Raw genomic sequence first — 13,160 nt, forward strand, 5'->3', positions numbered from 1 at the left:
TATTAAAAGCTTTGCTAAAGTCAAGGAATAACATGTCCACTGCTTTCCCCTCATCCACAGAGCCAGTTATCTTGTCATAGAAGGCAATTAGATCAGTCAGGCATGACTTGCCCTTGGTGAATCCATGCTGACTGTTCCTGATCACTTTCCTCTCCTCTAAGTGCTTCAGAATTGATTCCTTGAGGACCTGCTCCATGATTTTTCCAGGGACTGAGGTGAGGCTGACTGGCCAGTAGTTCCCCGGTTCCTCCTCCTTCCCTTTTTTAAAGATGAGCACTACATTAGCCTTTTTCCAGTCATCCAGGACCTCCTCCGATTGCTACGAGTTATCAACGATAATGGCCAATGGCTCTGCAATCACATCCGCCAACTGCTTTAGCACCCTCGGATGCAGTGCATCCGGCCCCACGGACGTGTGTTCGTCCAGCTGTTCTAAATAGTCCCGAACCTTCTTTCTCCACAGAGGGCTGGTCACCTCCTCCCCATACTGTGCTGCCCAGTGCAGTAGTCTGGGAGCTGACCTTGTTCGTGAAGACAGAGGCAAAAAAAGCATTGAGTACATTAGCTTTTTCCACATCCTCTGTCACTAGGTTGCCTCCCTCATTCAGTAAGGGGCCCACACTTTCCTTGACTTTCTTCTTGTTGCTAACATGCCTGAAGAAACCCGTCTTGTTACTCTTAACATCTCTTGCTAGCTGCACCTCCAGGTGTGATTTGGCCTTCCTGATTTCACTCCTGCATGCCTGAGCAATATTTTTATACACCTCCCTGGTCATTTGTCCCATCTTCCACTTCTTGTAAGCTTCTTTTTTGTATTTAAGATCAGCAAGGATTTCACTGTTAAGCCAAGCTGGTTGCCTGCCATATTTACTATTCTTCTGGCACATCGGGATGGTTTGTTCCTGCAACGTCAATAAGGATTCTTTAAAATACAGCCAGCTCTCCTGGACTCCTTACCCCCTCTTGTTTGTTCTCCCAGGGGATCCTGCCCATCAGTTCCTTGAGGGAGTCAAAGTCTGCTTTTCTGAAGTCCAGGGTCCAAGATGCTGCCCATGCTAAGTGTCTAAGGGATCTGAGGACAGAGAGAAGGGGGGAGATGGATGTTTCTGAGGGGGACAGAGGTGGGAGTCTTTGAGACCATCAATGGCCGATGACATAAAGAGAAGATGCCAAGTGAATCCTGCCTCCTCTTGGCCCCTGAGAGTGTCATAGAATATCAGGGTTGGAAGGGACCTCAGGAGGTCATCGAGTCCAACCCCCTGCTCAAAGCAGGACCGATCCCCAATTAAATCATCCCAGCCAGGGCTTTGTCAAGCCTGACCTTAAAAACTTCTAAGGAAGGAGATTCCACCACCTCCCTAGGTAACCCATTCCAGTATTTCACCATCCTCCTAGTGAAAAGGTTTTTCCTAATATCCAACCTAAACCTCCCACACTGCAACTTGAGACCATTACTCCTCGTTCTGTCATCTGCTACCACTGAGAACAATCTAGATCCGTCCTCTCTGGAACCCGCTTTCAGGGAGTTGAAAGCAGGTATCAAATCCCCCCTCATTCTTCTCTTCCGCAGACTAAACATCCCCAGTTCCCTCAGCCTCTCCTCATAAGTCATGTGTTCCAGTCCCCTAATCATTTTTGTTGCCCTCTGCTGGACTCTTTCCAATTTTTCCACATCCTTCTTGTAGTGTGGGGCCCAAAACTGGACACAGTACTCCAGATGAGGCCTCACCAGTGTCGAATAGAGGGGAACGATCACGTCCCTCGATCTGCGGGCAATGTCCCTACTTATACAGCCCAAAATGCCATTGGCCTTCTTGGCAACAAGGGCACACTATTGACTCATATCCAGCTTCTCGTCCACTGTAATCCCGGTCCTTTTCTGCAGAACTGCTGCCGAGCCATTCGGTCCCTAGTCTGTAGCGGTGCATTGGATTCTTCCGTCCTAAGTGCAGGACTCTGCACTTGTCCTTGTTGAACCTCATCAGATTTCTTTTGGCCCAATCCTCCAATTTGTCTAGGTCCCACTGTATCCTATCCCTATCCTCCAGCATATCTACCTCTCCTCCCAGTTTAGTGTCATCTGCAAACTTGCTGAGGGTGCAATCCACACCATCCTCCAGATCATTTATGAAGATATTGAACAAAACCGGCCCCAGGACCGACCCTTGGGGCACTCCACTTGATACCGGCTGCCAACTAGACATGGAGCCATTGATCACTACCCGTTGAGCCCGACAATCTAGCCAGCTTTCTATCCACCTTATCGTCCATTCATCCAATCCATACTTTTTTTAACGTGCTGGCAAGAATACTGTGGGAGACCGTATCAAAAGCTTTGCTAAAGTCAAGGAACAACACGTCCACTGCTTTTGCTTCATCCACAGAGCCAGTTATCTCGTCACAGAAGGCAATTAGATTAGTCAAGCATGACTTGCCCTTGGTGAATCCATGCTGACTGTTCCTGATCACTTTCCTCTCCTTCAGTGCTTCAGAACTGATTCCTTGAGGACCTGCTCCATGATTTTTCCAGGGACTGAGGTGAGGCTGACTGGCCTGTAGTTCCCAGGATCCTCCTTCTTCCCTTTTTTAAAGATGGGCACTACATTAGCCTTTTTCCAGTCGTCCGGGACTTCCCCAGATCGCCATGAGTTTTCAAAGATAATGGCCAATTGCTCTGCAATCACATCCGCCAACTCCTTTAGCACTCTCGGATGCAACGCATCCGGTGCCATGGACTTGTGCACATCCAGCTTTTCTAAATAGTCCCGAACCACTTCTTTCTCCACAGAGGGCTGGTCACCTCCTCCCCATGCTGTGCTGCCCAGTGCAGCAGTCTGGGAGCTGACCTTGTTCATGAAGACAGAGGCAAAAAAAAGCAGTGTCCATGGCAGGTAGGGATGATATCAATATACTGGCCCTTTGCCCAGGAACAGTGGTAGTCACGTGTGTGTGCGTGGGGGGGAGGGATCTGCCTTGTTCAGCATTTGAAGCTCCGATAGTTCATTTCCTGTTGTGATGGTCTCTCACCTGTATCCATAGACCCAGTCTTTGTGGGCTCCACTTTCCTGAGAGGGGGCGAGAGTGGAGAGAATGACAAAATCTATTTCTTCTTCACGGAGACAGCCAGAGAGTACGACTTCTATGAACAAGTGAGGGTCCCACGTGTGGCCAGAGTCTGCAAGGTACGATCCCCAGGGCTCCCACAATGCAGAAGGGAGGGGATGGCCTCACAGGCACTTGGCAGTTTCTGTGCAAAGTGAAAGCTGCCTGCCAGTCCGAGGGTGTCTGCCACTCTCAGGAGGAGGTAAAAAGTAATTACCCTTATCTGGCCAGGACACCAGTGTGATGGGTTGGATCACAGAAACCCCTTGGGAACTGCCAACTGATGTGCTGAGACTACCCTTGAGCCTGTTTCCCCTGGCAGCTTGAGACTTCAGTGCCCTGCCTGGTTTGAGCCAGATACGCTAGCCTGCTGCAAACCCAGACCCAGGTCTGAACCATGTCCCCTAACAGCTGCAAGCTTAACTGAAAACAGTTTAAGAAGTGTTTCTGTTTCCAGCACTCAGATGTCCACTCCCAATGGCGTCCAAACCCCAAATAAATCTGTTTTACCCTGTATAAAGCTTATGTAGGGTAAACTCATAAATCGTTTGCCCTCTGTAGCACTGATGGAGCTGTTTGCCCCCCCCCCCAGGTATTAATACATACTCTGGGTTAATTAATAAGTAAAAAGTGATTTTATTAAATACAAAAAGTAGGATTCAAGTGGTTCCAAGTAATGACAGACAGAACAAATTAAATTACCAGACAAAATAAAATAAAACACAGAAGTCTATGCCTAATACAGTAAGAAAGTGATTACTGCTGAAATCTCACCCTCAGAGATGATCCAGTAAGCTTCTTTTACAGACTAGTCTCCTTCTTGTCTGGGTCCAGCAATCGCTCCCACCCCTGAGGTTATTGTCCTTTGTTCCAGTCTCTTTTAGGTAACCTTTGGGTGTGGAGAGGCTATCTCTTGAGCCAGCTGAAGACAAAATGGAGAGGTTTTCAGGGGTTTCAATAGACTTTCTCTTGTGGGTGGTCCCCCTCCTCTCTCCTATCCAGAATTCAGCTCAAAAATGGAGTTTTGGAGTCACATGGGCAAGTCACATGTCCATCCATGACTGAATTCCTTACCAGCCAGGCCACATTCCTGGGAAAACTCAGATGTGGATTGGCATCTCCAAGTTCATTGTTGGCTTAAGTGTTTCTTGATTGGGCACTTACTGAGAATAGTCTTTTCTCAGGAAGCTCTGACCAACTGCTTCACTGAGGCTACTTAAAATTAAACAAGTACATAGCCAATATTCATAACTTTGAATACAAAAATGATACATGCATACAAATAGGATGAATATATTTAGTAGATCATAACCTTTACAGAGATATATTACATTCATAAGCATATTCCCATAAAGCATTATGGGGTGCACCATCACAACCAGAACTGGAAACCTGCTTCTGCCAGAAGAACCTATGGGATATGCAGTGATGGTACATGGCGAGGCCCTCACTTTTACATCTCGCTGTCAGGAGCACAATATGTCCTGCCACCGCTTGGAGCCAGGGGTGTCAATGTGGACTTGGAGCCCCTCTGCTCTCTAGGTTTTCCTGAAGAACATCTTCCATCCCTGATCAGATTCCATCACTAAACTGAGCCCTGCTGTATTTCCAGATTCCATCCACTCCTCTCCATCCACACAGCCAGACTCCGGTCCTGGCATTGGACATCCGCACCTCCACCACAGCAAATTCCTCCTCTCTGGTCTCCCTGACACACACCTACCTCTCATCTCTGTCCAAATCTCCACTGCAAAAATAACCTATCTCACTGCACCCGCAGAGCATGTTCAGCTCCTGGTGAGCCTTGTGGGCTCCCTTTGAACTCCTATGACAGGTTTCAGAGTAACAGCCGTGTTAGTCTGTATTCGCAAAAAGAAAAGGAGTACTTGTGGCACCTTAGAGACTAACCAATTTATTTGAGCATAAGCTTTCGTGAGCTACAGCTCATTTCATCGGATGCATACTGTGGAAAATACAGAAGATCTTTTTATACACACAAAGCATGAAAAAATGGGTGTTTACCACTACAAAAGGTTTTCTCTCCCCCCCACCCCACTCTCCTGCTGGTAATAGCTTATCTAAAGTGATCACTCTCCTTACAATGTGTATGATAATCAAGGTGGGCCATTTCCAGCACAAATCCAGGGTTTAACAAGAACGTCTGAGGAACGGGGGGGTAAGGAAAAAACACGTTGAAAGTTGCAATATTACAACAGAAAAACTTCAAAACCAGACTCCAGCGAGAGACTGCTGAATTGGAATTCATTTGCAAATTGGATACAATTAACTTAGGCTTGAATAGAGACTGGGAGTGGCTAAGTCATTATGCAAGGTAACCTATTTCCCCTTGTTTTTTCCTTACCCCCTGCCCCCCGTTCCTCAGACGTTCTTGTTAAACCCTGGATTTGTGCTGGAAATGGCCCACCTTGATTATCATACACATTGTAAGGAGAGTGATCACTTTAGATAAGCTATTACCAGCAGGAGAGTGGGGTGGGGGGAAGAGAAAACCTTTTGTAGTGATAAACACCCATTTTTTCATGGTTTGGATGTATAAAAACATCTTCTGTATTTTCCACAGTATGCATCCGATGAAGTGAGCTGTAGCTCACGAAAGCTTATGCTCAAATAAATTGGTTAGTCTCTAAGGTGCCACAAGTACTCCTTTTCTTTGAACTCCTAGTTCTCCCTCCTGCCTCTCAGCCTCATCTCCTCTAACTTCTCCATGATCTCTGTCCTCAGCTCCTGCTGCTTGCCCGGACATTCCTGCCTGTACTTTCTCTGCACTGCCTCCTTTGCAGTCTCCTCCTCTCCATCATATGGGCCGTCATCCATGTCCTGCTTGTCTGCATCTCCCACAAGCATCTCTGTGCTTTCCTCCATGGCTCCTCTTCCCTCCACGAGCTAATCCATAAAGACTGTCCTATCCTCCTCCATGACGCTTTCCAAGCCCCACCTCTGCTGTGACATCAATAGTAAATAGCCAGGTTGAAGGGCTAGGCAGGGTCTTCCAGTGTCATTAAAGTTGATTGCTTGTTGAATACCTTTTAAAAACTAATCTGTAACTGTGTGTCTTTCTGCCATGTTACCCCAGTATGCCCTCCCCCACTTCCTTAGCTGCTTATGTCCACCTGTTCCTGCTTGTCTTAAGTTATGAACTCTTTGGGACAGTGCCTCTCTTTGTGTCTATGCAGCACCCAGCACAACGGGGCTCTGATGTGTGATTCGGCTCTTATTTGTCATTATTTATATTATCATACTGCCTAGACGCCCCAGTCATGGACCAAGAGCCCATTGTGCTAGTGCAAAATACAAACCCAAAAGGCTGTCACTGCCTCAAAGGGCTTACAATGTAAGTATAAGACAAGAAATGACAGATGGATACAGACAGAGTACAAGGAAACAATGAGACAGTATTGGTCAGCACAAAAGACAGTGGTGTCAGTGAACCAGCAGCCTAATGTTGTCAAGTTTTTGTAGGCTTCACAGCAGTTTTAAGAAGGCATTTGAAGGAAAACAGTGAGTTAGTTTTGCAGATGTTTGTGAGGAGCACCTTCCACGCTCAAGAGGCAGCATGGGAAAAAGCATGGAAGGTGCTTGTCTGAAAATTTACAAGTGGGTGGTGCAGGATGGCATCATGGGCTGATCGGAGGCAGGAGTCAATCTGTCAGTACGAAAGCCACTATAGGCTCTACAATAATACAGAAATAAAGAACACAGGTTGCTATACTGACTACTGATTACATCCATGCTTAATAAAAATGCTTCATTTGTAAATTATCTGCATCTACTGTAAACCTTCCAGTGTGCCGCTGCAGAATCTAAGTCCAGCTTGCTGTGCAGCGCAGGGAGGGGCTTTACCTTCATTATCACTGTAAATTCCACGATCAGGGAGTCTGCCTGTCTGTGTATTGCAAAGCTCAATGCTCATCTGTTAGAGGGACAAGGTGGGTGAGGTAATGTTTTTTGTTTTTTTTTTTTTGTTTTGTTTTGTTTTTTGGACCAACTTCTGTTGGTGAGAGAGACAAGCTTTTGAGTCTCACAGAGCTCTGCTTCAGGTCTGGGAAAGGTACTTACCGCATCACAGCTAAATGCAAGGTGAAACAGATTGTTTAGTATAAGTTAGCATGTATTATTAGGGACCATTCAAGGTAGAGTGGTCTGTTAACACAAAAGCGGGGGTGGGTTAGTGAGTTACAGATTGTTGTAATAACCCATAAATCCAGTGTCTCTGTCCAGTACATGATTTTTAGTGTCTAGCAGAATAGTGAATTTAAGCTCCCAGGCTTGTCTTTTGAAAGTGTTGTGCAGGTTTCCTTTGAAGATGAGGACTAAGAGGTCAGATATAGGGTGATCACTTTGTGAAAAGTGTTCATCCACAGGTGACAGGGTGTTTTTGTCTTTTATTGTTTTCCTATATGAATTGTCTCTAATATCCTGGGACCAACACAGCTACAGCTACACATGCTCATCTATTGTCTAACATGCTATGTTAGCTGTAACACAGACCATGCCCAGTTTGGGTAGCTTGTGAAATCTGACAAGCTTGCATTCAAGATCATTCATCAGTAATTTAATACCGCCTCTGGTGGTTATGTATTCTGCCAATTGAAGCTTTTTTTCTGTTATCTTGGCCTGTTGAGAGTGGTTTACAATAAGACCAGCCATACTGGGTCAGACTAATAGTCCATTTAGCCCAATATCCTGTCTTCCAACAGCGACCAGTGCCAGGAGCTTCAGAGGGAATGAACAGAATAGTGCTGTTGAGTGATCCATTTCCTGTCATCCACTCCCGCTATCTGGCAGGCAGAGGCTAGCAACACCCAGAGCACGAGGTTGCATCCGTGACCATCTTGGCTAATAGCCATTGCTGGACCTATCCTCCATGAACTTCTCATTCTTTTTTCAACCCTGTTATAATTTTGGGCTTCACAACGTCCCCTGGCAGCGTGTTCCACAGGTTGACTGTGCATTGTGTGAAGAAGTATTTCCTTTTGTTTTGTTTTAAACCTGCTGCCTATTGATTTCATTGGGTGAACCCTGGTTCTTGTATTAAGAGGAGGAGTAAATAACACTTCTGTATTCACTTTTTCCACACCATTCTCTAGCAGAGCCCTCCAGCCATCTCTTTTCTAAACTCAGCAGTTCCAGTCTTTTTAATCTCTCCTCATAGAGAAGCTGTTCCATGCCCTTAATCAGTTTTGCTGCCCTTCTCTGCACTTTTTGCAGTTCAAACATATCCCTTTTGAGATGGGATGACCAGAACTGCATGGACATTCAAGGTGTGGGCATATCATGGATTTATATAGTGGCATTACATTTTTTGATTTAGGAACCATTAGGAAAGATAATAACATTGTTAGCTTTTTTGACTGCCACTGCATGTTGAGCAGATGTTTTCAGAGAATTATCCACAGTGACTCCAAGAGCTTTCTTGAGTGGTAACAGCTAATTTAGATCCCCTCATTGTGTGTTTGTAGCTGGGCTTATGACTTCCAATGTGAATTACTTTGCATTTATCAACATGGAATTTCATCTGCTGTTGTGTTGCCTAGTCACCCGGCTTTGTGAGAACCCTTTGTAACTCTTTCCAGTCTGCTTTGGACTTAACTATCTTGAGTAATTTTGTATCATCTGCAGATTTTGCCATCTCACTGTTCACTCCTTTTTCAGGTCATTTATGAATGTGTTGAACAGCACATGACTGTTTACTTTGCATAAGAGCCTTTGGTGTTGGAACTTGTCAGAGTTTTTCTGAAGGTCCAAGTGCACTGTGTTAATTGGATCAACCTGTACGTGTGCTTGTTGATACACTCAAAGAATTGTAGTAGATTGGTGAGGCATGATTTCCCTCTACAAAGGCTGAGTTGACCCTTCTCCAACATATCATGTTCATCTGTGAGCCTGATAATTCTGTTCTTTGCTATAGTTTTAATCAATCTGCCTGGTACTGAAGTTAGGCTTACTGGCCTGTAATTGCCAGGATTGCCTCTGAAGCCTTTTTAAAAAATCGGCATTTCAGTAGCTATTCTCCAGTCATCTGGTACAGAAGCTGATTTAAGCAGTAGGTTATTAGTTCTGCAATTGCTTGTATGAATTCCTTCAGAACTCTTGAACCTTTTCTTTTTGCGAATACAGACTAACACGGCTGATACTCTGAAACCCATCTGGTCTTGGTGACTTATTACTGTTTAACTGATCAATTTGTTCCAAACCCACCTCGATTGACGCCTCCAGTCTGGGACAGTTTTGCAGATTTGTCACCTAACAAAAATAGCCTGGCTGTGGGAATCTCCTTCACATCATCTTCAGTGAAGACCAATATAAATAATTCATTTAGCTTCTCCGCAGTGGCCTTGTCTTCCTTGAGCCTCCTTTAGCACCTCAATCATCCAGTGGCCCCACTGCCAGTCAGTCTGGCAGGCTTCCTGCTTCTGATTCACTTAAAATTCTTTGCTGTCAGTAGGATGACCAGATAAATTGGGGCGGGGGTGGGAGGTAATAGGCTCCTGTATAAGACAAAGCACCATATCGGGACTGTCTCTATAACACTGGGACATACGGTCACCCTAGCTGTCAGTTTTTGTCTCTTTTGCTAGTTGCTCTTCAAATTCTTTTTTGGCATGCCTAATTTTCCTTTGACACTTGACTTGCCAGAATTTAAGCTCCTTTTAGTTTTCCTCAGTAGGACTGAACTTCCAGTTTTTAAAGGTTTCCCTTTTTGTCTCTAACCTCTTCAACTGTTGTTTAGCCATGGTGGCATTTTTTTGATCTGCGTGTTGTTGTTTTATTGCATTTTCTATTTTGGCTATACATTTAATTGAGCCTCTATTATGGTATGTTTAAAAAGTTCCATGAAGCTTGGAGGCATTTTATTCTTGCGACAATTCCTTTTAATTTCTGTTTAACAAACCTCATTTTTGTGGTGTCCCCCTTTTTGAAGTTAAATGCTACTGTGGTGGATTTCTTTGGTATTCCCCTCCCCCCCCCCCCCCCCAAAGGATGTTAAATATAATTACGTTATGGTTGCTATTACCCAGTGTTTCAGCTATATTCACCTCTTAAACTAGATCCTGTGCTCCACTTAGGACTAAATCAAGAATTGCCTCCCTCCTTGTAGGTTCCAGGACTAGCTGCTCCAAGAAGCAGTCATTAATGGTGTCTAGAAACTTTCTCTGCATCTTGTCCTGAGGTGACATGTACCCAGTCACTTTGGGGATAGTTGAAATCCCACATTACCATTGGGTTTTCTGGTTTTGGAGCTTCTCTACTCTCCCAGAGCATTTCACAATCACCATCACCATCCTGGTTATGTTGGTGGTGGTATATTCCTACTGCTAAACTCTTATTATTCAACCAGGGAATTTATATCCATAGACATTCTATGGTACAGTTTGGTTCATTTAAGATTTTCGCTATATATGACTCTCTGCTTTCTTTCATGTGTAGTGTCATTCCCCTATTCTGGCCTTGGAATCTACAAAATATATTGGAATGACAGAGGAGACCATTGTGATCATCTAGTCTGATCTCCTGTATAACACAGGCCATAGAACTTCCCCAAAATAATTCCCAGAGCAGATCTTTTAGAAAAACAACCAGTCTTGATTTAAAATTTGTCAATGATGGAGAATCCATCACGTCTCTCATGGTTAAAAATGTATGCTTTATTTCCAGTCTGACTTTATGTACATATCCTGCCCTAATCTTGGGGCTGCCTTCTTCTGTGATTGAGGACACTGGAATGGACCTGTTGGTCATAGAAGCCCCTAGTGAAAGCACAGTGCTAATGCTTGAACAGAAGAATACCAAAGATGCTTGGATGAGTTAAGATAAGCTCTTGCTAGAAGCTGTGAGCAGCAGATTAATCCTCTTTTTCCTGAGTGTAAATGTCACCTTTCTGCTCTCTCTCTCTCTCTAGGGAGACTTGGGAGGCCTGAAGACCCTGCAGAAGCGGTGGACAACTTTCCTAAAGACCCAGCTGATTTGCTTGGATCCAGAGAGTGGAACCAACTTCAATCTACTGAAAGATGTATTTACCTTGCACTCTGTAAACGGGACTTCTGCAGTGTTCTATGGTATCTTCTCAGCCCAGAGGTGGGTGCCTTTCCTGGCTCCGGCAGGTGCTCACTGAATGGAAAGTGGACTTGGTATGCAAAGGAGAGTGATCCTCAGTCTCGTAATATGGCTGTGCTCTGCACACCAAGTCTGAGTCCCTGTGGACATCTCTGCCAGCAGAGCCAAGTGTATATCATCTCAAGCAATGCAATGCTCCATGCAAGGATAGAATAAGGATGCAAAATCCTCACAACTTCTCACTTCCTTACAGGTGCTAAAGCAGCAAGTGGGAGCATCCTGGTCCTTTAGTCCATTGACTGCTTTTATTCTCTTAACTCCTAGTTACAGCTGTTCATCTTGTGTGTAGCTCAGATCATTTTAATGTGGAAACACTGTGTTTTGGGGAACTTCGGTTTCTGTCTGAGTGAATGTCTACACAGATTCCACTCTTGATGCACATACGGCCCATGTATGCAATAGCAGTGTCCCTGTCTGCACCCTGGATGTCCTTGCATTTCCCCCAGTAACTGAAGGCATATAAGGTTGAGCAGGCTCAGCCACTGCTCAGTTCCTTAAAGCCCATGGCTGTGAGACAGAACCCCTGCAGTATCCATGTCCCTTGCTTTGTGCGACTTAACTATTACCTTACTAATGTCTATAATTAGTGTTAGAAGGTAGAGTTAGTTTAGTTAGGTTTCCTCTCCTTGTTGGCTTTATAAAAACAACCCCCCCTTACCAAAATCCAAAACTTTTCATCAGTTTCCTTTTTTCCTAGGGCCCCCCCATCATCTCTCCACAATAGAAGAGGATATTCTAATATCATAGAATCCTAAAAACGTAGGGCTGGAAGGGCATCTTGAGCTGTCATCTAGTTCAGCCCCTTACTAGGGGCCAGACCAACTGTGCCTAGATCCCTGGCAGGTGTTTGTTTAACTTGTTCTTAAAAACTTCCAGTGGTGTGGATTCCAAGCCCTCCCTTGGAAGCCTGTTCCAGAGCTTAACTCCCCTTAGAGTTAGAAAGTTTTTCCCAAAATCTCCCTTGGTGCGGATTACTTTTTGTCCCACCTTTAGTGGACTTGGAGAACAATTGATCACAGTCCTCTTTATAACAGCCCTTAACATGTGACACAGTACTTCAGCTCAGATCTCACCAGTGCTAAACAAAGTAGGATATGTCTCTCCTGTGTCTGACACTCCTGTCAGTACACCCCAGAATATTAGTCTTTTTCTCAACTGCATCACATTGTTGGCTCAGATTCAATTTATGATCCACTATAACCCCCAGATTCTTTTCTGCAGTACTACTGCCTACCTTGTTTTGTAGCTGTGCATTTGATATGTATTTGTGTATTTAATTTTTCCTTCTTAAGTGTAGTACTTTGCACTTGTCTTTATTGAATTTCATCTTGCTGATTTTACACTAATCCTCTAATTTCTCAAGGTCATTTTGAGAAATGTCCTGTCCTCCAAAGTGCTAGCAACCCCTCCCAGCAGGTGTCATCCACAAATTGTATGAGCATATTCTCCACTCCGTTATTGATGTAATTAATGAAAATATTCAGTAGTACCAGATCCCTGTGGGAACCCACTAGATATGTCCTCCCAGTTTGACCGTAAACCATTGATAACTATTCTTTGAGTATAGTCTTTCAACCAGTGGTGCACCCACCTTATACAGTAACTCCTCACTTAACATTGTAGTTATGTTCCTGAAAAATGTGACTTTAAGCGAAACGATGTTAAGCGAATCCAATTTCCCCATAAGAATTAAAGTAAATGGGGGGGTTAGGTTCCAGGGAAATTTTTTTCACCAGACAAAAGACTATAGTATATATATTTATACACAGTACAAGTTTTTTAAACAAACAATTTAATACTGTGCACAGCAATGATGATTGTGAAGCTTGGTTTAGGTGGTGGAGTCAGAGGGTGGAAGAGGGTAGGATATTTCCCAGGGAATGCCTTACGGCTATATGATGAACTAGCACTTGGCTGAGCCC

General features: G+C 44.5%; 1 protein-coding gene across 3 annotated transcripts in view; it reads left to right on the forward strand.

Moving 5' to 3' along the window:
* SEMA4F (ssemaphorin 4F) overlaps positions 1-13,160 on the forward strand; it is a 149,469-nt gene that overhangs the window by 96,966 nt on the left and 39,343 nt on the right. For all 3 annotated transcript variants that reach the window (XR_012639407.1, XR_012639408.1, XM_074952051.1), the window contains exons 7-8: positions 3,040-3,182; positions 11,024-11,199. Coding sequence is in view for 1 of the 3 variants with exons in the window: in XM_074952051.1 (XP_074808152.1) it covers positions 3,040-3,182; positions 11,024-11,199 (319 nt within the window). In the remaining 2 variants the exon portion in view is untranslated. The remainder of the gene's footprint in view (positions 1-3,039; positions 3,183-11,023; positions 11,200-13,160) is intronic.

The sequence above is a fragment of the Natator depressus genome, chromosome 4 (assembly GCF_965152275.1).
Source record: "Natator depressus isolate rNatDep1 chromosome 4, rNatDep2.hap1, whole genome shotgun sequence".
NCBI classification, from domain to species: domain Eukaryota; kingdom Metazoa; phylum Chordata; order Testudines; family Cheloniidae; genus Natator; species Natator depressus.